Source organism: Aquarana catesbeiana, linkage group LG05 (genome assembly GCF_042186555.1).
Source record: "Aquarana catesbeiana isolate 2022-GZ linkage group LG05, ASM4218655v1, whole genome shotgun sequence".
Taxonomy (NCBI): domain Eukaryota; kingdom Metazoa; phylum Chordata; class Amphibia; order Anura; family Ranidae; genus Aquarana; species Aquarana catesbeiana.
The window spans coordinates 45,253,937-45,280,608 of NC_133328.1; the positions used below are offsets into that span (position 1 = coordinate 45,253,937).

The following is a 26,672-nucleotide window of genomic DNA, read 5'->3' on the forward strand; positions in this document are numbered from 1 at the left end:
TCTTCTCATTCAACATCACTACCTAACCTCACAAATGCTCTTTTGGCTGAATGGGCACAGATTCCCACAGACACACTCCTAACTTTTGTTGAAAGCCTTCTCAGAAGGGTAAAGGGTGTCCTTGCCACGATAAATGGAGGTGCACACTTTCCATTGGCCACTGAGGTTGGAGGAAAGTCCAGACCACCTTGTTGAGTCTAGTTGAGCTCCAGAGATCAAACTGTACCAAGGATGATTTTGTTACTTTTTGAATGTACTTGGTAGTATCAGAGGTGTCTGCTCTTAGGCATTGGTATATTTATATTTCTTATTCTTAGAAACTATACATTTTGTAGTTTGTTGAACTGTAAGTGAATTATTTTATTTTTTTCCCAGGAAAGTACTCTGGTTGCCCCTGAATCTCCTACAGAGCAAGCCAGGCGGATATTTCAAACATATGATCCAGAAGGTATGTTTTTTGTTTTTTTTTTCATTTAGATTGTTTTTTGAGGTGTGATTGCAAAAAGTATATATAGTGAACTACATTCTGGTGACCTCAAGTATCATTGTTGCTGTCAGTTAGGATGTGTAATAGGTGTACCAAAAAACAATAAATCTGATCTGGATGGATGATAACTTAAGTAGATCTAAAACACCTTCATTTAATTCTAAGGCCCTTTTCACATGGGGTGAACTCCGGCAGCGGATTCGCCTGCTCAGCGGGGAATCTCTCCACTGATCCCCGCTGAGCAGGTGGATGACAGGTCCATGTCCACTCCACTGACACAGCCTGCTATTCTTTATGGGTCTGTCAGATGGAAACGGACCACCTGTCTGTTTCCATCCTACTGTTGTCCGATCCGGCAGACGGAAAGGGAATGGATCCTCCTTTTTTTTTTTTTTTTTTAGCAGAAAGGATCGGATCGGATGTTGGCAGGTGTCAGCCATAGAGAGCAATGGAGGTTCCGATTGGGTCAGCTTAAAAAACAGACAGGCAAACCCGATTGGGACGTCCCTGTGAAATGGGCCTAATACTTGTATATTCATGAAAACCTTATCATTTTCTGCTTGTAAAGCAGTTGACCTGATTGGGCCCCACAGTTACCATAACCATGTCTCCATCCCTGTATAAGCATTAAAAAGCAAAAGAGAGGGGTAGTGGGACTTTAAATGAGGCATGGGTATGTCTTTGAAATAGTCTAGGATATCATTTTCTGCTGTTCCTTCTATGCTTCACGCCTTGGCTAGGTCAGGTCATTCACCACCCTGTATTGCTTGGTCTACATTAAAGAAAAGTCAGGTCAGAGACCTGGCTATGCTGTTTGGCAGGGGTGATGTTATCTTAAAAGAAGCTCAATAGATATGCAAATCATTTGGCATGTAATAAATGTATTTTAAATGTGCTATGCTTCAAAACCCATGACACCGCTATATACTGTAAATCTGCAGAGCCCCATTTCCAGTTTTGACATCTAGATTTTCTTAGCAATCTTGTAAGTGACAATCTCCTGCCACACTGTATAGTTGAAGGGTGACTCCACTGTGCACAACCTCCAGTTCTGAACCCCCTCTACTTATTAGATTCTAAAGGAGTACTTCTCAATGGTAAAATATACCTAATGCTTAGCCCCCAGTACACTGTCCCCACCAACTCTGGCTCCAAGTGCCTAAAACATACTCAGATGAGAGAATTGTGCAATACAATAGACCCTAATTCACAATTGATTTGTTGTACACAAGGATTATAGATAGTGAATGTAAAGACAGATGTAGCTGATAATGCTCACTGTATTCCACACACATTTAATGATTTATTAATGAATGAATACATAGATAAACCAATGGTTAGGTATTTGATATTTTCAAATAGTTTTGCTTTAGTTTAAAGTATATATAAAGCCAGGTTTTTCCATTTTGAGAAAGAGGAGAGAATAGTTAAAACCCTTCTAAGGCGCCCCTTTGGGGAGAATTTCCTTTCACTCCTATAGACACAACAGGAAGTGAGGGGAAATATCTGTAGAGTAAGGAAAATGCCTTTGGAAGTGTCCCCGTTGGAAGATTTCCCCACTCTTCCTGTCCTAGCAACAATTCATAATTTGTGATTTTAAGAAATTATTTACACATTTTAATGGCAGCCCAGTGCTTAATTGCCACCAAGTGTAAGCAAACTATACTAAAATACTAAAAAAAATATACTAAGCAGCCCAGTGCATCCAGTGCTTTCTAGTGTCAACCACTAGCGACTCTTTACCAGATTTTTTGAGCCTAGGCCCCTGATGTTGCCCGACGGCATATGCTCAGTGCAGCGGGAATTGCCTGGTGTATGCACAGTGCAGCAGAGATTGACCCAAAGCCTCCAGTGATGTATGATGTCACTATCCCAAGAGACTTTGGGAGCTGGCAGAATATTAATCAGTAAAGCTGGCCATAGATGGTTAGAATCTTGGCCGGTTCAGCAGGGACCAGCTGAGACTCAAACCATCTATGGTCAGGCTGATTGTACCCAAGTTGATCCATTTATCAATTTGGGTTTAACCAGCATGTCTGATTCCTAGCATGCAATTATTACTGATGGCTATAGCTGCTAGCAACGATCATTGTGTTCTCCTGGTAGGGACGCCTCCGCGTGGCCCCCCGCTGGGAGAACACAATAGCTCCACAGGAGGGATCCCCCCATCAACGCTGACTGTGTTAAAGGGGGAAATTTAGCTATTTGCCGTGCTTGCCGGAATGAAAAATTACTTAATCATTCTATGGCCTCCCTAAAGTTGTTGTAGTTATTAGATTTCTCCATGGACTTGATTGTGGGGTGGACAGGCACTCCATGGGCTGCATAGGGGGGAAATTAGCGTTTCTATGTGTTTTTAGAAAGTACACGGTCAAGGGCAGCAGTAAAGTGTTGAAAGGGGCTTTAGATACGCTTTAAAGTTATATCTATTTTTTTGGTATGCTTTGATGCTAAAAACGGGGACATTTTCTTGGGCAACAATTTCTGGGTACAGTGCTTCAATACACTGAAAAACTGGAAGGCAGCTGCAAGTGATACAATAACACTCATACATGCCATTACCTCCAATGGGAATAATAGATAATTAAAGTAATGCTACTTAGAAAGTTATCAGATCAAAGTCATTTATTGCTCTCCAAAAACTGTAACTAGAGTCATATCCAATTATTATTATAAGCTCAGCTGACACTCAATAGAATATTCATTCTTTGTGACACCACTGTGGTCAGCCAGGAATTAAAATATTCTTTCAATAACAAATTGAAATGGAATTAGGGGCAAAGCCTGAGCAGAAATAACGCACAGATCACCAACAATGAGCTGAAAGAATGTAAGACGCCTGATTTTTATCTGACTTGCTATGAGAGAAGCTGAATGTGCGGATGGGAAACCCAGCTGCTGACTGAATTAACTTTTATGTTAATTGACAGAAGAAACTTGATCAAGCCGTACAGAGAGCCTTATGTGGCCTTAGCCTTATTAGGATCCCAGTAAATAATCTAGCAGATATTTTTACAGCGTTGAGTTGCAGGATCATGTGTGGGACTCTGGCACTGCACTGACTTTATATTGTACAAATAAGCATTGTACTGTAAAGATCGTATACATAAATGATACATCCAGTTCCATCCGGCCTGCCTATGTCCATTCTGGTAATTGGTCTGCAACGTCTGAGAACCACCACAAACTTCTGCAGGTTAATAGGAATTTTTCAATGGAATTTCTATTAAATAAACCATTTTATTGTCTGCTTTGTAAGTCATGTTTCCCTTGTGACTCTGCTAGTAAATTTTCAGCTCTGTGGTTTTATGTTTCTCTTTGGATTCTAAAATCTCAACTCCAGGAAGATGACTAAATACACAGTTATAATATATTTGGCATTAGTTGATGCTGAAGATGTTTCTTGGGTTATCCAAGCCACTTCTTCATTTTTAATGAGTATCAGGAATATACCCCAGCATTTATAGCCACACAAGTAACTTCGACAATTTGATCCTATCACAATGGAAAGGAAGTTGTTTGTATCCAAGAACAGGATGGGAGGTTTGAAAATTGTTGAACCAATCTGTTTTAATTACCTAATCCCATCCTTGGTGTCAGGAAGGCTTCATAGGTGTTAATCCTTTCGAAGGCTTTCCTAACACCAAGGAATGAATTATGTAACTAGAACAGGGTGGTCTCAGAGTAAAAGCAATATATGATTAGGAAAATGGAGGCCCTGTGTAAGCTCAGGGCCCTAAAGCTACAAAAAGTGTAGAGATATGGGAACAATAAGGTCAGCTATTGATTATGGGTTTATGTGGTTGGGCTTGTGAGTCCAGCCCTAACACCTTGAAGATGAGTAAATAGCAAAGAGAGTAAAAGACAGGGAAGGGTATCTCGCCAGGTGTGAAGGTAAGAATGGGAGGGGGAATAGGTAAAAAAGAAAGGAGGGTGGAATCTAGCCAAAATGTCAAGTAATACAAAAGGAGCCCTATTCTCAGAGAACCAACGGTGTATGGTCTAGGTCCATTAGGAGATGGGTGTTAATCCAAAGAGTTCAAACCTGTTCAAATTCTTTGAACTGGGTCTTTTAAAAATAGCAGCCAATTTTGTTGATTAAGAACCATTTTTTTTTTTTTTGCTTAAAGTGGTTCTAAAGCATTAAGGTGAAAAATTTTCTGTGCTGTAGCTTCCCCCCTGCCCCCCCCCCTTTTCTTACCAGAGCCTGATCCAATCTAGCGATGTGCACAAGTGCATCTGCTCCTGCCGCTGCCTCCCTCCTCATTGGGCTGCTGTCAATCACATGCTGTGACACGGAAGTGGGGGGCATGCGCCGCAGAGGAGGTGCCTGGAGCACTGACGGGGACCCCAGAAGAAGATCGGGGCTGCTTTGTGCAAAAGCATTGCACAGAGTAGGTAAGTATGACATGCTTGTTATTTTAAGAAAAAAAAAATGAAGGTTTATTACCACTTTACCTTTTTCAATTGTGGGGTTTGTGGATAACCATGCTTTATTGAGAACTTGTTTGTACGCAGTAAATAAGTGTGGCAGTAGTGGAAAACGGGTTTGTTCAACTGTCTGATTTCAAGTCCGGCAAGGACCTCTTTTGGAGATTTAGAGAACCCTTTGCTTAGGAGTGTATATGCCACTTGATATACCATATGCTATTCTAATAATGTCAAATCTTAGGGTATTCCCACCAGATAAGTAGCTGGGTGGCAAGGATTTGACAGCTCCCTAAACATGAGCTGGAGGCATCCAGTGCAAATTTGCCAAACGTTGTGGAACCATTTACCAGCACATGAGCAGTTTGTAATTAGATTCTTTATTGGATGTATTAATAGTTCATTAGGCTGTAGTTTGGCAAATTTGTTTCCATATCCCTCCCCCAAGATCTCTGTCCCTGCGATCTAGGTATAGAAGGGGGCTTGGGGCCTGTCTTTCTAAGAGCTAATTATATATTGTTGCAATAGTACCTACAGTTGTAGGGTCATGATGACAACTGTGTTCAAATGTCACCAGAAACCAAGTACTGCTCCAATGCCTCAATCTGTTTTTCCAGCTGACTGGACACATTGTTTGCAGGTGCTGGTCGGGTTGAATACTGGCTCGTCTGACACATTAAGGACTACAACGAAATGGTACCCGTCCGTACACTGCCTTGATATATAGTGAGCACCTCTTCGTAATAATGGCTTCAGTTGGTCCCATGAACCCATTCTAACATGTTATGCCAAATAGGGCCTCTAAGATTAAGCCTCTATTGGGTGAAACATGTTAGAGGGGGTTCTCCCATGGGTAGGAGACCAAGCTAAAGCCTTTTTTTTTATTTTTTTTTTTTTTACTAAGAGGAGCTTAATATATGCCGAGGCAGTGTGCGGATGGGTGCCATTTTGTTGTAGTGCCCTAAACAAACACCTTAATAGTATAATCACTATTTCAGTGAAACCTGCAGAATTAAAAAGTATTGAATATACTTTCTGAAATAACATTAGTAGGTTAAGGCTTATATGAGATTTTAGATTTACATCTACTTTAACATCCCTCAATGCTTGACAAAATGTACCTGCGTTTTTGGAGGGGGGGGGGGGGGGGGACGACAGCAAACCAAATTGCATAGCTCATTCATATCTGTGTACTGAAGGGTGGATTATACTGTATTTCAAACTCTATATACAGTATGTACATTGGCGTGGCATTCAGAATGAATGGCAGTGCACATGTGCCACATGATAACACCTATCATAACGTGTGCATGAATGCCTGGGTTGGGGGGGGGGGACTAGAGCGTCACAGTTGTAGGTTGGTTTGAGATCTACTGGATCCAGAAGCTAGTTATCTTGAGTTGCAAGTATAGGTTAGGGACTGGTCTGCAGAAATAGACCCTGAAGGTTGTTAGCAGAGAGCGCAGGACTCTCTTCCATATCTGGACAGCCTGAAAACATTTTTATTTTCATTTTTCCATTATGGTCCCTTATTAGTTGCTTGGCCAGGTTTTTTATATTATCTAAATGACAAAAGCTTCCCCTGCCAGTGATGATGTGTTATGTCTGATGTATCAGACACCTCATTTGGGTGTAGGAATTTGACTTTGCAGTTAATTCTCAGCTTTGTCTTTCTAAACATCCTCATAAGAAACATGTGTAGAGGGAACACTAGACTGGCACAGCTGGTAAAGCTGGCAAAGAAGTAAAATGCCTGTGTTTAACTGACGTACAGATCGCTTATTCACCTCGGGGGGCTCCAGCCCTAAAATGCTCTTTAGCACTTTTTGCCAACCATAAATCTATTTTGTACCACCATTCCTGCCTGTGGCATGTGTTGATGCCTTAGGTAGTCATGCTATTCACAGCTCAGGAAGGAATTGTGACCAGTTTTTGTCTTGGGTAAACTTTTATTGCCATTTGAATATTGATTCTTTGCCCTCCTGGGTATCTTATTGTGATCCCTGTGCTGCCCATGAGGCCAATTAAGGTGGCTTTCTCAGGTGATACTCATGGAGGCATGATGGGGAGTGCTGTCCATACGGGAAACTCTATAATGTTCTCTAACCGAGCCAAACAGGGCCGTTGGTTGTTTTGGTGAAGCCACAAGAATCCTCACAACTAATGACACAATTGAGTTGATTTACTAAAACTAGAGAGTGCAAATCCTGGTGCAGCTCTGCATAGAGACCAATCAAATTCCAGGTTATTTTGTCAAAGCTTAAAGTGGAAGTTTAGTCAGAAAATTAAGTCTTGCTAGATCATGTCAGTCTGGCCCCTGCAGGTATAGCTATAAAACAATAAAAATAAGTGCCTATGCTGTTTAAAATCCAGTAATACACTGTCTCACCCAGCTCTGCACATGCTCAGTTGCTCTTTATTTTGACACTGTGCCGCAAATCAGAGCCACTAGACAGCATAAAGAGGCTCTGGGCTTCAGCAAAATGGCAGCCTCTAGCAAGAAGAAACGGGAGCAATGCTGTAGGCAATTTACAGCGTGCACTCGTTTTGGTAGCATAATTATTAATGTGGAATGTATGCTGCTTGCTAAAGAAGATTATTTTTTATCGAGTTGGTATGGCTAATGTTCCACTTTAATTGAACAAGCAGAAGTTAGCAGCCATTTGGCTTCCATGCACAGCTGCACCAGATTTTGCCCTTTCCACTTTTAGTAAATCAACCCCTGTGGGACAAAAATGGCCACCCCCAGCCATGCACCTCCACCGTTTGAAAACTCCAGATGCTGCAGTCTACAAAATTATCACAAACTCCATCTATTTCGCAGGTGGAAATTGAACTTCGAACCCCCACTGGGCACTTTAAGTCAAAAGTGCTGGTGGCATAGATTTTCTTAAAGGCTAAATGAACATTTGAGATATGCTGTATGTACTGTTAATTAACCTTTCTGGGTCTAAAATATGACATGAAACATGAAGTTTTTTATTTAAAAATGTCCTTATGTTAATGGGTGGGATTTGTGAAGAACCAGGGAAGGCAAAATATAGGCAGATTAAACGTCAGTTTTATTAAATCCATCATCATAGGAGAGAGAGAGGACAGATTAAGGGTGTAGTCACTTGATTTACATTCTGAACATTTATTGAATACCTCTTTGTGGTTATTCAAAAAAAATGCAGCTGGAAATTTATATTTTTGTAAATGGAGAGAGACAAAATGGGACGTATTACAGAGATTGTAGAAGAAAAGCACACATATAACAGTTGCATTAATTAGTTTTTAAGTATATCTACAGCCAAAACTTTTTATTTAGAATGGGAATGATTCAAACATCGTCATCTATTGCTTTTTGCTGTCTGTGTTCGATTGGGGAGATTTCCCTTCACTTCCTTTTTGCAAAGAGACCACTGGAAGTGAGAGGATATTTCTCCAAGGTGCTGGAAATTGTTCGGACCATTGTCAGCAGAGCAGGTCACCTCATTAGATGATTCCCTCTCGCCTATTCCAGGAACATCAGGAACATTTTCAATTTCCCCCTCTTTCTGTTCTAGTCACAAAGGTCATCAGGACAAATGGAGAGGATGAACCTTCCCAGCGGGGACATAGACCACAATGAAAACCCAACAGTTGGTCTAACCCTTCACTACTTTATTAATAATTGAAAAAAGTTTTGGCTTTAGATTCACTTTAATCATTCGGTGTGGATATTTTTACTCTTCAAATAGTTTGTCTATGCTTTGATCATATTTGTAATAAAGAAGTGAAATGAAGATTTGCTTAACAAAGCAATTTTCAATATTGGGCCCTCTTATACGGACACCATCCAGTCTGTCCCAGCAGAAGATCTGAAAACTGATCCCCTCCTGAGTTGAATCAGAATATAAATAGATGTCACATATACAGTAGGACATCCTTGTCCATTTCGTTTTCTCCTCTAGTATGTGATGCAGTAAAAACAGACCCATGTAATCCTTATGGGGATCCATGTAAATTGACATGCAGTCGCCAATATCTTCCCCCATCCAGTCACATTAGGTGGTTGGATGTAAATGGACATGCGCCCACCTATATTTTCCCTTATCAAATCACGTCAGGAAATGTGTACCTGGACACAGACATGAGCCATGACTAAGGACTAACGTCCGAAACGCGTGGGCTGTTTTACAGCTTTGTATATGTATTTAATAAAGAAATACTATTTTGGATGTCATCCTGAGTGCCAACCATCCCTTTCCTTATTCTGGACACAGACATTTTGTGATTGGTCCAACGAAACTTCACTTGCATCCGGCTGCCCATAGGCAGGGGTGGTTTTGGCCGGGGGGCAGGGTGGCAATTTCTCCCCGGACCGATCTGATTCCCCTCAGAAAAGGCTGTCACAGCAGCAGCTTCTTTGTACTTGCAGTCACTCGGTCGGCCAAGACCCGTCTGTTCTGCTGCTGGCTGCTATTGTCTGCACTGGTTGCTAGGATCGCCTGGCATCTAGCAACCAGTGATGTCAGGAGGAGGAAAGTGAGGCCGAGGCCCCAGCATTCAAAGCGGAGGAGGATTTAACTTCCTCCTTCATGCCGATTTGGCTCCACCCACCTCCTCCCTCCATCTTCTCCTGTGTGGTGGCATGTGCTTTAGAGCCTGCCTGAGGGAAGGGAGCTGTCTGTGCCAGGATCAAACAAAGCACCGCTCAAGAGTCGACCTGCCTGAGGTGAGGTTGGGAGCAGTGGATGAATTACAACATATGTGGAGCATGTGTGTCATGGGAGCATGAGCTGGCAGCAGAGGAGGTCACATCCTTAGATCTCAGCCAGGGTTTATGCTGGGACTTGTAGTCCTTTACTTTTGGGGATGTGACCCTTTAAAAGTGAAACACTACAGGTCCCAGCATGACCCCCTCAGAGCTTAGGATGTGTCACACCCCCTGCCCCCCCCAACTAGTGAAGGACTACAGGTCACAGCATGAACCTGTGAGATCTAAGGGGTCACATCCTTAGATCTCAGGGGTTCATACTGGGACTTGTAGTCCTTCACCTTAGAGGATGTGACCCCCCAAAAAATGAAGGACTACAGGTCCCAGCATGAACCTGTGAGATCTAAGGGGGTCACATCCTTAGATCTCAGGGGATCATGTTGGGACTTGTAGTCATTCACTAGTCGGGGGGGGGTCACATCCTTAGATCTAAGGTGTTAATGCTTGGACTAGTTGCTTCAATAGGCTGGTTCAATGGGCCACTTGACTGGACTTGCCCCCCAGGCCTAAGGCTGCCAGCCCTCCCCTGCCCATAGGGATATATTGCAGTCTGCTTTTGATTCATCTAATCACCTTAAAAATGGACTGATAAACACCTGTGTGAAAGGGGCCTTTTTCATGGGTAATATTCTAAGAGATTGCCAGCTTATGTGGCCCTCATCAGTTTCCAGTTTTATATTCTGCTCAGCAGTGCACAGCTTGGATATGTTATTGTTGTGTACATTAAAATTTGCTATAATTATGTCAGTTCTTTGTCAGCTGAGCTGTAAGCATTGTTTACAATGTTGGCTTTAATTAAAACGATATGAAGACTGGTTCTTTCAATAGAAAAGCAGTGAGAGTTTACTTAACGTGGAACTGTTTTCATCTAAATGCACCACACAACATAACTCCTAAATAATTTCAGAAACTCGTCCACTCTTTCTCGGAAAAATACGTTCAAATCTTACAGCTCATGAGATCCTCATGGCTTTGTCATAGACATTTGGAGAATGAACCAATTCATTTTCTTCCTTTCTTCAATACCTCATTCATAATCAGTCAGTATTGGGGGGTGGGAATTAGAGCTGCACAATTCTGGGTAAAATGAGAATCACAATTTTTTTGCTTAGAAGATAGATCCCGATTCTCTCACGATTCTTGCGGTGTATCATGATCTTTCACATTAAAACAAAAAAAAATTGGGCTAACTTTACTGTTTTTTTTTTTTTATTCATTGAGTGTATTTTTTCCCAAAAAATTGCGTTTGAAAGATCGGTGGGCAAATACAGTGTGACATAAAATATTGCAGCAATTGACATTTTATTCCCTATGGTCTCTGCTAAAATATATATAATGTTTGGGGATTTCAAGTAATTTTCTAGCAAAAAATATTGATTTTAACTTAAGAAACAAGTGTCAGAAAAAGATTTAGACTTTAAGTGGTTAAACTTCCTGCATTTACACATTGTTAAAAACTTGGCAGACTGCCTGGATTTTTTTCCTTACACACAGAAGTTTATCCCCTTGATCTAAGAAGGAAGAGTTAGTTACAATGTTTCATGTTAAAAACTTGGCAGACTGACTAGATGTTTTCTTTTGACAGCTGAGTGAGCAGATAAGTTTCCACTTGTTATATGAAAGAATCGGCAAACTCTGCAGTAGAGATCGTCAGGGGGGCTGAATCGAGATGGAGATTTTTTTTAACGATTAATTGTGCAGCTCTAGTGGGAATAGACCAAGCATGGCTCATATTGACTTCCAGTGATGTCATAGCAAGGTGGGCGCACACAACTAATTATTTGGGGTTTTTGGTTTAGCAGATAAGCAAATATTTTTCAGTTACTTATTTAGGGATCGAACATGGGGGACTATAATTTGAGATTTAAAGCTGAATTCCATGTATTAATATTTTATATACAGATACATTGATATAGCTTGGACCAGTGTAACTATGCATATTCCATACCTGGCTGATCCCCCTGGAAGCTGGATATTACTGAAGTAGACACTCTTCTACAGTGTTCTCCACTAGAATGCTTTACATCAAAATAATTGCAAAGTGTTCTCTAATTCAACGAGGTAGAGATTGGGACGTCACCACACCACCTCATCCAATCAGATTGTTTTGCATTCAGTGAGAAAATGCAGAGCTTTCTCTAAATGACGCCCGTGCTAAGCAGACGACCCCTCAATTCAGGACCTGGATCTCCTGATGGTGGCACTGTGGTTCCCCGGGTGGAGGGTTGTAGTTCGGTTGTCTCTCAGGAGGCAGCAGATCCCAGTAATCAGGCTCCACCTGATGCTGGCTGCTGGGAAGGTATTTAGCATCTCCTCTACTGTTACTTTGTGCTTGTGTTTTACCTTGCTAGCCATAAACTGCTTGCTGTTGGAATCTGGATTCCAACTTGATCTTGCTCCTGTCTTGTACCTTGTACCCTGCTGCCTCTTATCTGCTCCCCTTGTTCCTGATCCCACTACTGGTTCCCCCCTCCCTTGCATCTACCCTGCCTACCCTGTTTATCTGTGTTCCTCATTTTGGATATGTTAAAGTTAGGCTGCTTGTTAGGTATTTTGTCATTTGGTTTGGTTCTCTCATAACCTTGTATTTGCTGTGTTTTCTGTTTGCTGGTATTTGGATGGGTTTTGCTTCACTGTTAATGAATTTGCTTAAATCGTATATAGTCTGGTCTCAGTTTCCGAAGTGTAGCAATGCAGATCTGATCACCCCTGCCTCTGCATGCCTGCAGTCGGTATCCCTGAAACCCTGTCCTCCTAGTGCAGCAGAGCGGCCGCTCCAGGGGCATCGGCCATGTGTGGTTAATACATAGTTACATTGGTCCAAGCTGGACAACATTAATTATGTGAAACGATCTATATCTGGAATTCGGCTTTAAATGAGCTTTCAACAATTTAAGTCTTCTCAAAAAACATTAAATGAGATGCTCTCACTCGCCTCTGTACCTACAGTTTGTAGAGTTGATTTACTTAATGAGCAGTGCTGAACCAGACACATTTCAATCCATGTCCAATCAATCTATGGGCAGCTTAAGACTTATTATAAGCGTATCTGTAGGGCAAAGTTAAAAAGTAGAGTTCCATACCCCTTTTTTAAACTTGCCTTTATGTAGTAAATCAATGAGCAATGTACCATGTTCAGTAACCCATAGCAAATGTTCTTTAATCCCCCATCCACATTCTGATGGGATATGGGATCTGGCTGTGTGATTAACTGCATTCAATTACTTTTGCTACTTGTTATCATTAACACTCAAGTTATTATATCACCTTGTGTTGCCTTCTGTTCTTCTAACAGCAATGTGCCATCTCCATAAACCTCCCAAAATAACGTTTAATTGTCCAGTTAATTCTGCAAGCAGAATGTGTTTGCACCCTATTGGCAGTCAATAGTCCGGAACAAATGTCTCCATAAAACAGGTTGAGGGGGGATGGAATTTGTTAGCTCAGGCTTGTGTCTGTCAGATCCCTCCACCCAGCCTTCCTGTCTTCCAGTACGGAGCAATAGTTATTGAAGATAATACTGCCCAGCGTTCTATATTGGCTATAAATGCAATAATCTAGTAAATATAGGGTCACTGCAAGCAGTCTTTTCTGACTAATCATCATTCAGAGCAACAAGGAAAAGATAATGGGTGAATTGTATTTGTTTTTCCACCAGAACCAATGGTTTTACTTTGATAAAAATGATCATTATGGCCTCTTTCACATGAGCAGTCCGATCAGGCCCATCTGTCAGTTTTCAGGCTGACCTAATCATGTTATGTGGCCACACACGCTTTGATTTTATTATCAGATCAATAAATTCAAAATCCTAATAATAACTTACAAAGTCAGCCACAACTTGGCCCCTAGCTACATCACTAACCTAGTCTCAAAATACCAACCAAATCTTCCTCTTCATTCCTCCCAAAACCTCCTGCTCTCTAGCTCCCTCGTCACCTCCTCCCACGCTTGCCTCCAGGACTTCTGCCGAGCCTCTCTCATCCTTTGGAATTCCCTACCTCAATCTGTCAGACTATCTCCAACTCCACTTTTAGGTGATCCCTGAAATCTTTTCTCTTCAGAGAAGCCTATCCTGCCTCCACCTAACAACTGTACTTTCAATTTCTTCATCATCTCTCACAGTTATTACCCTTTCTGTCACTTGACCCTCCCTCGTAGATTGTAAGCTCTAATGAGCAGGGCCCTCTGATTCCTCCTGTATTGAATTGTATTGTAACTGTACTGTCTGCTCTAACGTTGTAAAGCGCTGAGCAAAGCGCTATATAAATCCTGTATAATAACTTGCTATTGATGAATCTGCAAATAAGCGAATAGCCATAACTTCCCTTTCAATCAATTTAGACTGGATTTGATCAGAGTCGGTCATCCAGGGTGGAATATTGATTATAATTTTGCATTGATTAGCAACACTAAGATACTTTGTTCATGAATACTCTTATATTTCAATCAAATAAGATTTTGAAATTATATGGTGGAAACAGATGAGATTGATAACTTAAGATCTAAATCCACTACCCTGTGTGCGGCATATTATTCAAATGGGTTGTCAAATGTAGATTGGTTATTCCTATCAGTTGAGATTAATCGGAAAAGATCCAATCATATATTGAAAGGTGTATGGCCACCATAAGTTTATGGGCGGGTAAATGTAAACACACGTTCTTCCCTTTTACATCTGCTTACCTCCCAAGTCTGACCAGGTCTGGAAAAAAGAAATGGAAAAGTGTGTGTCCTTTTCCAATTTTTCTGACCTAAACTTGACAGACAGGAGGTAGTCTGATAAAAATGGACACAAGTCTGTTTATATCCGACAACCCATAGAGCTATCATAGATCCAGAGAACTCTAATTGCAGCTAAACCCTGAATAGACACAGATGTCACAAAAGTGACATCCATCCTGTTCTGCTCCAGTCTGTTCATGGATCCCCTGCTGAACACACCAGACAGTGCCCATTTAAAATGGTCCTAAACTGTATCTAAAGCCATTTTTTTGTTTTGTATATTTGGAATTGGTAGGGAAGTTTTGGGAACTTCTATCTCCCAAAAGTGAGTACACCCCTCCATATTTTTGTAAATATTTAATTATATGTTTTTATGTGACAACACTGAAGAATTGACCCTTTGTTACAATGTAAAGTAGTGAGTGTACAGCTGGTATAACAGTGTAAATTTGCTGTCCCCTCAAAATAACTCAACACACAGCCATTAATGTCTAAACCACTGGCAACAAAAGTGAGTACACCCCTAAGTGAAAATGTCCAAATTGGGCCCAAAGTGTCAATATTTTTTGTGGCCACCATTATTTTCCAGCACTGCCTTAACCCTCTTGGGCATGGAGTTCACCAGAGCTTCACAGGTTGCCACTGGAGTCCTCTTCCACTCCTCCATGATGACATCACGGAGCTGGTGGATGTTAGAGACTTTGCGCTCCTCCACCTTCCGTTTGAGGATGCCCCACAGATACTCAATAGGGTTTAGGTCTGGAGACATGCTTGGCCAGTCCATCACCTTTACCCTCAGCTTCTTTAGCAAGGCAGTGGTCGTCTTGGAGGTGTGTTTGGGGTCATTGTCATGTTAGAATACTGCCCTGTGGCCCAATCTCTGAAGGGAGGGGATCATGCTCTGCTTCAGTATGTCATGCTTGACTGTAGGCAAGACAGTCTTTGTACTCCCCACCTGGTTGCCACCACACACGCTTGACACCATCTCAACCAAATAAGTTTATCTTGGTCTCATCACACCACAGGGCATGGTTCCAGTAATCCATATCCTTAGTCTGGTAATATGAATTTATTAATGTTCAAACCACAATAACTAATACTAGTGAGTAGCTGCCAACTTGAAATATGTTCCCATACAGTGATATTCTAAAGTAAATGAATGTGGTGCTTTCTTAATATCCTAAAATGCTAATGCAATATATATCCTCAGGTGATAATGCAATAATATCCAAATATGTAAATATACAGTAATAAAAAACATCAATATCAAATCAATAAAGTGCTTGCTGCAAAAAATCTTCAGTGCAAAGAATAATTCATAAGTAGTGTCAACCAATAATGTATAATTTCGATCGATAATGCAATGATAATCAATTATTAAAGTGCAATAAAAAAGTGTTCTATAATGACTTATAAAATAACAGAGTCCATAAAGTGCTTGGTGCAACAAATCTTCAGTGCAAAAATTAGTTCATAGATTGTGTCACCAATCACAGTGCAAAACAATATATCAAATTCTTAAGTAGTGCTTCCACCATCCGTGCGTATATTTTGTCCCAGCCTCTCACCTCAAAGAAAGACCCCTACAGGTCTAGTCACATTTATGATGAATCTCTCGTATGTATCCACAGCAGCAAGCTCATTCCTTGTAATCCTCTGCCAGATCAGACCAGCGGTATTCTCAGACACGGGCAGGAAATTCCACTAAACATATCAATCTCCTCCACCTCCTCCACTTTCCTCCAATATAGGCTCACATGTAATGAAAATGAGTCTCCATGTGTAGCATTCCAATACAAATATTTATTTAAAAAAGTAGTAACTCGCATATAAAATCACAATCGTCAGCTTTCACATAAATCGGGGACTTCCGGTCTCGGCTGCGACAGTGACGTTCACACGGCTCTGCCCGACGCATTTCATCAAGGGCCAAACCCAGAAATCCGTAATGTATAAAGCTTGTCTGAGCTGTCAAAAAAAAAGGGGACAGAGAGCTGAAATTACATACAGGGGAACCTCGGATTACGAGCATAATCTGTTCCAGGAGTATGTTCGTAATCCAAAGTACTCGCATATCAAAGAGCGTTTTCCCATTGAAATCAATGGAAATGAAAATAATTTGTTTCGCATTGACTTCAGTGGGATGCAATACCGCATGTGGCCAGAGGCGGGGGGGCACCAGAGAGCCTTGGAAACAGCCGAAAAGGCCTGAGGACACTTCGGCTGACCTCGGCAAACTCGGAAAGACTTCCTACCCGAGATTTGCTGAGGTCAGCCGTGCTGTACTCGGACCTTTCCGTGCATTTACGAACGGGACATTCGGCTCTGCTCGGCTCTGGCGCCCCCCACCTCAGGCCAAAAGCGGTCCTGCAGACCGATTTGGCCTGAATCCTGCTTGTTTTGCGAGACAACACTCGCAAACCGAGTTACGATTTTTAAAAATACAGTGCTCATATTGCGAAACGCTCGTTAACCGCGTTACTCGCAATCCGAGATTCCACTGTACTTCAGAGCTCAGTGAGGAAAGCTCTGAGAGCTAAACTGAAGGGAAGGGACACACACCCCCTTTCACACAGCACATAGAGACAGAGCTGAGGCTGTCAATCACAGGCTGTGGGCTGGAGCTCCTTCCCCTGTCATCCTTTTATCACTTGGTGTCAGGAAAACTTGTCAGGTGACTAATGTAGATAGCAGAGGAAAGAAGTAGCAGACAGAAATTACACTTGGTGCTTTAGATTGAGACAAGTACACACTGTAGAGGGCTATGCTTAGTTCATATTTCATGTCTGAGGTTTACAATCACTTTAAATGCAAAGGAAAAAAAAAATCTTTAACTATCACATAGGCTTAGTGTTAAAAAAGAATATACAGTGAGTTCATTGTTAGAAAATTTCAGAGTGGGGGTGGTTAATAAATGTGGTGCTTGATCGGCTCACAAATGATTAGTAATTCTATAGGCTTTATTCCGGGTGTCTGCATTGTGTACGGCCTCTCGATGTAAATGAGAGGTAACACTGATGCATTGGGAACATCTGGGAACACTCACACTATAACAATTCCTGCCATTAACCATGCAGGTTCCCTCCTGACACCCTCCATCATTTGTCACCGATGGTCAGGAGGTCTGCACTGTACTGTGTCTGTCAAAGCCGGGGAACCCAGCATATGTTCCAGTAGACTCGCCCTTTGCCTTTAGGAGTTAAGCAAATCACCAACATGAATCGCTGTTCATTACGTCAACTTGTAAATATGATCTGAGTGTCCGAATCTGACACCAAAACTTTCTACCCCGGACACAGGAGAGTAATCTTAATCTATTTCTTCTTCGGAACGCACTTGTGAATAATGACTGGTGATAGGCAATTCCTATCCAGCAGTCTCTATCTCACACATGTATTGAAGTTGGTGAATGGGATTTTGTGTTCAAAGCATCGCACCAAGTTTCATATTACAAATCAGAGCAGTAAAAAAAAAAAAATAGCCAGACCGTTATTTAATAACCTCCTTGTATTGTTAGGCTATAAATAATTATACTTGACGATAGACCTCAAATGGCGCTCCGAAATCATAAATTAATCCCTTTAACATTCATTAATAATTTTGAAATTCAAATCTGGTCCCCCTTTTTATATATAATAAAGTAGAGCTGCACGATTAATCGTCAGGAATCATCGCAATTTTTTTTCTCCCCGACCTTGACAAAAGCGTTTCACGATTCTTAATATGCAAAGAATTCTCTCTGCTCTTCTGAAGCCACAGCCATCAAAAAAAAGGAAGGAAAAAAAAAACGGGCAGTCTGTTGGTTTCAAGTTAAAATCTTTTCTTTTTTTTTTGCTAGAAAATTACTTAGAACCCCCAAACATTATATATATATATATTTTTTTTAGTAGCGACCCTAGAGAATAAAATGGTGGTTGTTGCAATATTTTATGTGGCACTGTATTTGCGCAGCAGTCTTTCAAATGCAATTTTTTTGGAAAAAATTACTTTAATGAATAAAAAAAAAAACAGTAAAGTTAGCTCATTTTTTTTTTTTTTTTGTATAATGTGAAAGATTTTATGTCGCAAGAATCGTGGTCTTTTTACTCTAAGCAAAAAAAAACGTGATTCATATTTTGGCCACAATCGTGCAGCTCTATAATAAAATATACATCCACAATATTAAAATGTATGAAAACTCCATCTATTTTTCGGTATATTTGTAATTTTTTCTTGCTGAATACAATTTTCTTAAAGCCTAAGGAATGGTACTTACATCAAAAGAGAAAGGTCCTTTGTGCTGGTACTCTCTTAGTTATTAGACCTCTTCCCCCCTCAATACCCCCTGCAGCGGTAATCTTCCGGTGCTGCAGGGGTTAATATGAGCCGCTGGACATAGGCCTGTGCAGGGTGTGCCTGGGCACACTCTAATCACCCTGTGCAGTGCAGTTTCCCCATGCTGCCCAATAGAAGGCAATCAGAGGCTGCTGGCTCCTGTAGCTTTTCGCAGCCACTCGCATGTAATTTCTAAAGCTGCTATCGCATGTGAGTGATTGGCCCTGGGCACAGGCAGGGCTGGGTTCTCCCATTTATTCGGAGGCGAGGTGCATTTGCAGGCATTAATGCATCCTTAGAGAGAAGCCATCAGCACAAGTGACACTCCTGATTCAATGCAAGTACCAAAACTTGTGCTAATTTAAAAAAGGCTTTGAGAAATAATTTTTCATTGAATGTGGTGAAAGTTTCTTACCAGTAGCAACACTTATGTTTGCCTGTTGTGGGCGCTCCTTCAGTTGGCCTGATAGGCAGCCCAGCGGCCAACTGAAGGCTGGTTGACAGTGCTGATCGAGTGCACCTAGAAAGAAATACAGTGGCAGTTGTCACTGAGGCTTTGTTTATGAACAAAGTCATGTGATCACTATCTGAACACTGACATGGTGATTGCATCATTTTGTTATGTTTGAGTTTAGGGTCATTGTTTGCTTTGTTAACAAAGCCATGTGATCACTTTGCCATAAAAAGCTACGTGAATTTTTTTTAACCGCCTGCCGACCAGCCGCCATCATTATACTGCAACAAGATGGCGCAATTCCGCAAATCGCCGTAGGTGTACGGCGGTGCGGGATCTCGCTTTAGTGGGCACGTGCGCGCTCCCATCGGCCAGCGAGGGAGCCAGTCAGCGGGTCCAGCAGACTCGATGTCTGCCTGGCCACCCGCGTTCTCCTGCAGTGACAGAACGGGTATATGCCTGTGTAAACAAGGCAGATCTCCGTTCTGACAGGGAAGATCGCACAGATCCTGTCTTTCTGCTATGCAGGAAGATGGATCTGTGTGTTTCCCCAGTCACACAGTCCCCCATACAGTTAGAACACACAGTGAGGGAACACATTTAACCCCTTGATCGCCCCCTGATGTTAACCCTTTCCCTGCCAGTGTCAGTACAATGTCAGTGCATATTTTTAGCACTGATCACTAATAATGTCACTGGTTTCCAAAAAAGTGTCAAAAATGTCAGGTGTCTGATCTGTCCGCCGCAATGTCGCAGTCCTGCTAAAAATCACTGATCGCCACCATTACTAGTAAAAAATAAAAAAAATAGAGATGCCACAAATCTATTCCCTATTTTGTAGACGCTATAACTTTTGCACTAACCAATCAATTTAAGCTTATTGCGATTTTTTTTTTTTTTTTTTTTCCAAAAATGTGTAAAAGAATATATATTGGCCTAAACTGATAAAGAACATTCGTTTTTTACATATTTTTTTGGGGGATATTTATTATAGCAAAAAGTAAAAAATATTGTTTTTTGTTTTTTTCTCAAGCGTCGCTCTTTTTTTGTTTATAGTGAAAAAAATTAAAACTGCAGAGGTGTTCAAATACCACCAAAAGAAAACTCTATTTGTGGGGAAAAAAAGGACATACATTTTGTTTGGATACAACGTCGCACGACCGCGCAATTGTCAGTTAAAGCAACGCAGTGCCATATCGTAAAAAATGGCCTGGTCAGGAAGTGGGTAAATCCTTCCGGTCCTTAAGTCCTTAATTAACAAATTTAACAGGGGAAAAAAAAAAACTATAAAAAAGAAAAAAAAATGGGCAGACTCGAAGGACTATTCAATCTTTTTCTGCCGTCACTTTTTTCTTGTTTCTAAGTTTTTGTGTTAATGATTTTACAGTTAAACCTCATTTGTTCTTCTGGAATTTTTCCCAGCAAGTTTTTTTTGTGAGCTAAGTGTTGCCTCTGGAATCTGTGGAACACATGTATTAGCCTAAAGTAGATCTGTCGCCAGGCTGTGGACATTCCAGTATTTACATGAGCGTTCAGGCGGGGTTCTCACATTTGTTGTCCATTAACATAAAGCACATTGACCTGTGTTACTTTGCACACTAATTTGCATTGTGTTAAGGCAGGCCTATTCACTTTAATGGACTGCCCAACGCCTGTACTTTTTTGGGAATGCAGAGTAACGCAATCTTAGATGGTCCTATGCATTGTGGTGTGATGCAACGCATGTGCGATGGGTTCTGGTAAGTATGAATGGTGCTGCTGCACCCCAACCCACATGCATTTCCATATGCAAAAGTTTGCGCCAAGCCTAAAAAACAGCCATCACTAATCTGCTGTGCTGCAGGAACTGTGGAATAATTCCCCTAAATTTCATCCCCGGAAAGATACAGTGAAGGCTCCCTCTTTCTGTGCACGTTCGAGATTAGAAGACTGACAAGCTACCAAGTCACTGCTGGGAAGGGGAACAAAAACATTTAGCGAATAAAAAAAAAAAAAGGAAAGTAAATGTTTTTTCTCTGAAATTTAAAGATAATTACTTGCCTGAGCATACAGAGGTCAGTGAGGGCTTGATTTATTTTCTTACTGCTTGCTAAGTGTAAATGTCAATAACTTAGTCACACTTCATCGTTAAATAGGTTTCCATGTTTTACTCCCTTAAAGACCAGGCCATTTTTTGCAATATGGCACTGCGCCGCTTTAACTGACAATTGCGCGGTCATGCGACGTTGTACACAAAATTGATGTGCTTTTTTTTCCCCACAAATAGAGCTTTCTTTTGGTGGTTTTTGATCACCTCCGCTTTTTTTATTTTTTGCGCTATTAACAAAAAAAGACTGACAATTTTTTTAAAAACCCAGTATTATTTACTTTTTACTATATTATCCCCCAAAAAAAAAAAAAAAAAAAACATTTCTTCATCAGTTTAGGCCAATATGTATTCTTCTACATATTTTTGGTAAAAAAAAAATTAGCAATATGCGTATATTGATTGGTTTGCACAAAAGTTTTATAGCGTCTACAAAATAGGGGATAGATTTATGGCATTTTTATTACAATTTATTTATTTTTTTTACTAGTAATAGCGACGATCTGCGATTTTTAGAACTGTCACATTGCGGCTGACAGATCGGACACTTTTGACACTTTTTTGGACCAGTGACGTTTATACAGCGATCAGAGCTAAAAATAGCCACTGACTACTGTATAAATGTCACTGGCAGGGAAGGGGTTAACACTAGGGGGCAATTAAAAGGTTAAGTGTTCCCTAGGCAGGTGTTTCTAACTGTGGGGGCAGTGTACTCACTGGAGGAGGAGAGAGAGCGCTGTTCCTGATCACTAGGAACAGCAGATCTCTCTCTACTCCCCTGACAGTTTGGGTATCTGTCTGTTTACTTTGACAGGCCCCCATTCTGGCTCTCTATGGAGCAATCGTGGGTCACCGGCGGACATCGAGCCCGCCGGCCACGCGCATCTGCATCGCGAGCATGCACGCCCCCTAGATGGCACTAATTATTTTAATTTAAAATATATATATATATATATATATAAAATGTGTGTTTTTTCTGCAGAAAAAAAAAAAAAGTCTTTGGAATACAGAGTATTAATAAACTGTTTGGAATTGTCATACAAATATAAGTTTGAAATCCTATCCTTATTATTTTGTGGAAATAACATGGTGTGGACCTATTTCTGCCAGTGTCATGCCCCTCCAGCCTGTGTCTTAGAATAAGAGGGAGGTGTAGCCACCATTTAATCTACATCTAATATCCCACCCCTATTGTGTTTAGCTGGTTAGTGGGCATGGAGGTGGGAGGGAGTGGGCTGTCATTTGTATGCACCCACATGTGTGACTCTATAGTCACATGGGCTACTCATATGTAATAGGGAAGAAATGCTCAGCATAGAAACTTGCTGATAACTGAGCATGTGCAGAGTTGCCACCATAGCTGCAAAATCCCTAGCTGAATTGGGGACATGAACAAAAGTTGGAGAGGGAGAGCCGCAGGATTAACCAGATTTGTTTGCAGAATACAGAAAACAAATCTCATAGTAACTGAGTGTGAGTATGAACAGCATGTAATACAGCATTTATTGATGTGGGGTTAATGACACTTGAAACCTACCCCTTCTAAATCCTATTCTATACTGTGTACAGAAGAGGCTTATACCCTCCTATTCTGTGGGTGCTCCTGTCTGGTCACATGATCTTCCCAGTGGCCGGCTTCATGGTAGAGGAGAGATCGCCGACAATGGATGAAGTGTCTGGGCAGTGACGTTACCCATAGGCTTACTATTGGGCATCTGTTGTCATCTGTTCCTCCTCTCCCTTAAAGCCGCCGCTGGGAGCCGATCACGTCTCCGGACCCTAACGCCCTGAGAATGGGTAAGTGTAAGCATATTCCTTCTACAGGGTATTTAAAATAGAATTTAGAAGGGGGTGGGAGCAGCCTTAAGCCTAGTTAGCACTAGCCTGGACATCCACTTAAAGTGGTTGTTAACCAACTATACTATGATCATGCCATCCCCTCTGTTATATAATGCTATGTGTCCCTGTACCTGTATTATATTTTTAAAAAATGCTGATAATACTGCAAATCAGAGCGACTCACGTGACTCCTCGGCTTTCCTTAGCCCGGCTGACATCTATAGCAGGCGGGGTTGAGTACTGCCGCTGATGTCAGCCGGGGAGGAGCGAGCCGAGGAGTCAGGTGAGCGCCAGGAGACCCTCTGATATGTATAGTCAACTTTTTTTATATATATAACACAGGCACAGGGGCACCTAGCATTATATAATAGAGGGGATGTCATGATCGTAGTATGGATATGATTGCACCAGGAGGGGAGGATCATGGAGTGGACAGAGCTAACAGGCAGGGAGGGGAGGGGGAGTAGGACTCACACAGGAGATCAGGGCTGAGGATGACGGAGGCAGGTAAACTGACCACGGTGTCAGGGTTCAGCAGCCATGATAAACCGTGGCCAGTTTACAGAGGGGAGGGCATAGCCAGGCAGGATCAGCTAGGTATTTCAGGTGATAGAAGGGGCCAAATTACACAGCACTGTGCTGTATAACATGCTTTAAGGGAACAGGATCCATTTTTTTTTTTTTTTAAGGGTAACGCTTTAATAGAGAAATGCAAAGGGCAAAACAAGGTATAAATATAAGTCTACAATGTGGCTGCCTCTGCTGTGTCTTAATTACGTTCTCTTTTTCTTGCAGACAATGGCTTTATTCCTGATGCTTTGCTAGAAGAAGTCATGAAGGCTTTGGATCTTGTGTCAGACCCTGAATAGTAAGTATCTCCAAATATTCAAACCATAATGGTTCCAAAGCCCACTAAAGCCCAGTTCACATGGGTGGGTCTGATCAGTGTTTCAGGCTGAGCTGGTCATGTAAGTCTATGGGCAGGTGGGTGTAAATGGATGTACATCTGTTTACTTCCACCCACCTCTGAGTTCATCCTGGTTTGGAAAAAAAAAAATGGAAAGGGTCTGCTTCCTTTCTGTTTTTCTGGGCCTGAACGTGAGAGATTGGAGCCAGTGTAATGTAAATGGACGCACGTATGTTTGCATCCAGCCACCCATAGATCTAACATGGGTCCAGAAAGCGCCAGTTATTAAATGGAGCTAAAGACTGGATGAACTTGGATGCCACAAAAGTGCCAACCATCCCATTCTGCTTGATTCACATATCTCCTGCTGCACAGCCCAGACATTGCCGGTGTGAAAGGGGCCTAAACTTTTTTGTTCAGTAAGGCCTCCTTTACATGGGCGTACTACAGCGTACACCCCTGTAAGAGCTGTGTTTGCCCAAATGGGGATGCACAGGTGTTCCTTGCAGGCAGTCTTATTCATGTCAATTGACATACAGCAGCTGCACAGACAGTCGCCGCTCCCAATGTGACAGCGGTGTGGGTCATCGAATGCACAATGTCTGCATTTGGGGCTGTGTACCTGCATGGCTGTCAATGTAATAAACTCTGAAAGGCACTTTCCGCAGTCTGGTTGTGCAGTCAGTCGTTCATATTCTTTGCATGTTCTCTAAGAGTGGATTGTTGGGGTCACACAAATTTTTCAGCGCAGAACCATCAAGACGTTTGATGATTTGACACAATGAGGTTGATTTACAAAATCTGGTGCAGCTCTGCATAGAAACCAATCAACTTCCAGGTTTTATTGTCAAAGCTTAATTGAACAAGCTGAAGTTAGAAGAGAATCAAACTTTCTATCATCTCGAACCAGTCTAACCTCAACAAGGCATTTTCGTCTACACAACTGCCGCTTAATGGATATTTTCTCTTTTTCGGACCATTCTCTGTAAACCCTAGAGATGGTTGTGACTGAAAATCCCATTAGATCAGCAGATATTGAAATACTCAGACCAGCCCTTCTGGCACCAACAATCATGCCACGTTCAAAGCAGGGTGGATTTGATTTAAATCGCTAGTAAAAAGGCTTGATTTAAATCAACTCGATTTAAATCATGATTTTTAAAGAGCAACTGTTATCTCTGTCCCACAATGGCTCCTCATCTGACCCGCTGTTGACTCACTGACAGTCCTATTCACTTTAATGGGACGGCTGGTGATGCGGCAGTGACGCAACAAAGTGAGGGACAAAGTGGCAGCAGGTGAGTGGCTTGCCCACTAACGGGCGCTGCCATGATGGATCTGAAATGACAGGTGCTCTTTAACCACTTCAGCCCCGGACCATTTGGCTGGCCAAAGACTAGAGCGTTTTTTGCAATTCGGCACTGTGTCGTTTTAACTGACAATTGCGCGGTTATGCGACATGGCTCCCAAACAAAATTGATGTCCCTTTTTTCCCCACAAATAGAGCTTTCTTTTGGTGGTATTTGATCACCTCTGCGGTTTTTATTTTTTGCGCTATAAACAAAAAAAGAGCGACAATTTTGAAAAAAAGCAATATTTTTTACTTTTTGCTATGATAAATATAAAAAAAAAATATTAAAAAAAACATTTTTTTTCCTCAGTTTAGGCCGATACGTATTCTTCTACATATTTTTGTTAAAAAAAAATCGCAATAAGCCTTTATTGATTGGTTTGTGCAAAAGTTATAGCGTCTACAAAATAGGGGATAGTTTTATGGCATTTTTATTAATATATATATATATATATATATATATATATATATATATATTTTTTTTTTTTTTTTTTTACTAGTAATGGCGGCGATCAGCTATTTTTATCGTGACTTTGACATTATGGCGGACACATCGGACAATTTTGGTGCTATTTTGGGACCATTCACATTTATACAGCGATCCGTGCGATTAAAAATGCATTGATTACTGTGTAAATGTGACTGGCAGTGAAGGGGTTAACCAAGAGGGGGCGCTGCAGGGGTTAAGTGTGTCCTAGGGAGTGATTCTAACTGTGGGGGGGGACGGGCTGTGTGATCAGTGTCACTAGGCAAAACGGAGAAATGCTTGTTTACATCAGCATTTCCCCGTCCTTCCTCTCCGTGAGACGATCGCGGGTATCCCTGCGGACATTGAGTCCGCGGGACCCGCGATCACACTCACGGAGCTCGCGGCAGGGGCACGCACAACCACACAGTAGCAAATTTAAAGGGACGTACCTGTACGCCCATTTGCCTGTCCGTACCATTCTGCCAAATAAATGTTCGTGCGGCGGTCGGCAAGTGGGTAAATATAAGGACTCATTCTTGCTTGTAATTAGAATCTTTAATATTTGCAAACAAAATGAAATCTTCCTATTTAGAATAATAAGCTGTCAGGTTAGTAAAACGGCGATATCAGAACCGATTCAATCATACAGTTTGTAGTGTACATAGATTTGCAAAACAATGGGATAAAAGAATATTCCTCAACTTTGTTTTATCTCATGGGTGTCCTTTTATGAAACTGAGATCAGCTGCGATCCCAAGTCTTGCCGCTGATCTCAGCTCATTACCAGTTTATGAAACTGAGATAATCAGTGGAGAACATGTTCTCCGCAGATTATCTCAGCAAGTGAGAATCTGTAACTGACTGTCACAGA

At 41.5% G+C, this 26,672-nt stretch overlaps 1 protein-coding gene across 1 annotated transcript in view; it reads left to right on the plus strand.

Moving 5' to 3' along the window:
* MINDY3 (MINDY lysine 48 deubiquitinase 3) overlaps positions 1-26,672 on the plus strand; it is a 224,468-nt gene that overhangs the window by 169,628 nt on the left and 28,168 nt on the right. The window contains exons 12-13 of the mRNA XM_073629667.1: positions 376-448; positions 23,870-23,942. Of these exons, the coding sequence (XP_073485768.1) occupies positions 376-448; positions 23,870-23,942 (146 nt within the window). The remainder of the gene's footprint in view (positions 1-375; positions 449-23,869; positions 23,943-26,672) is intronic.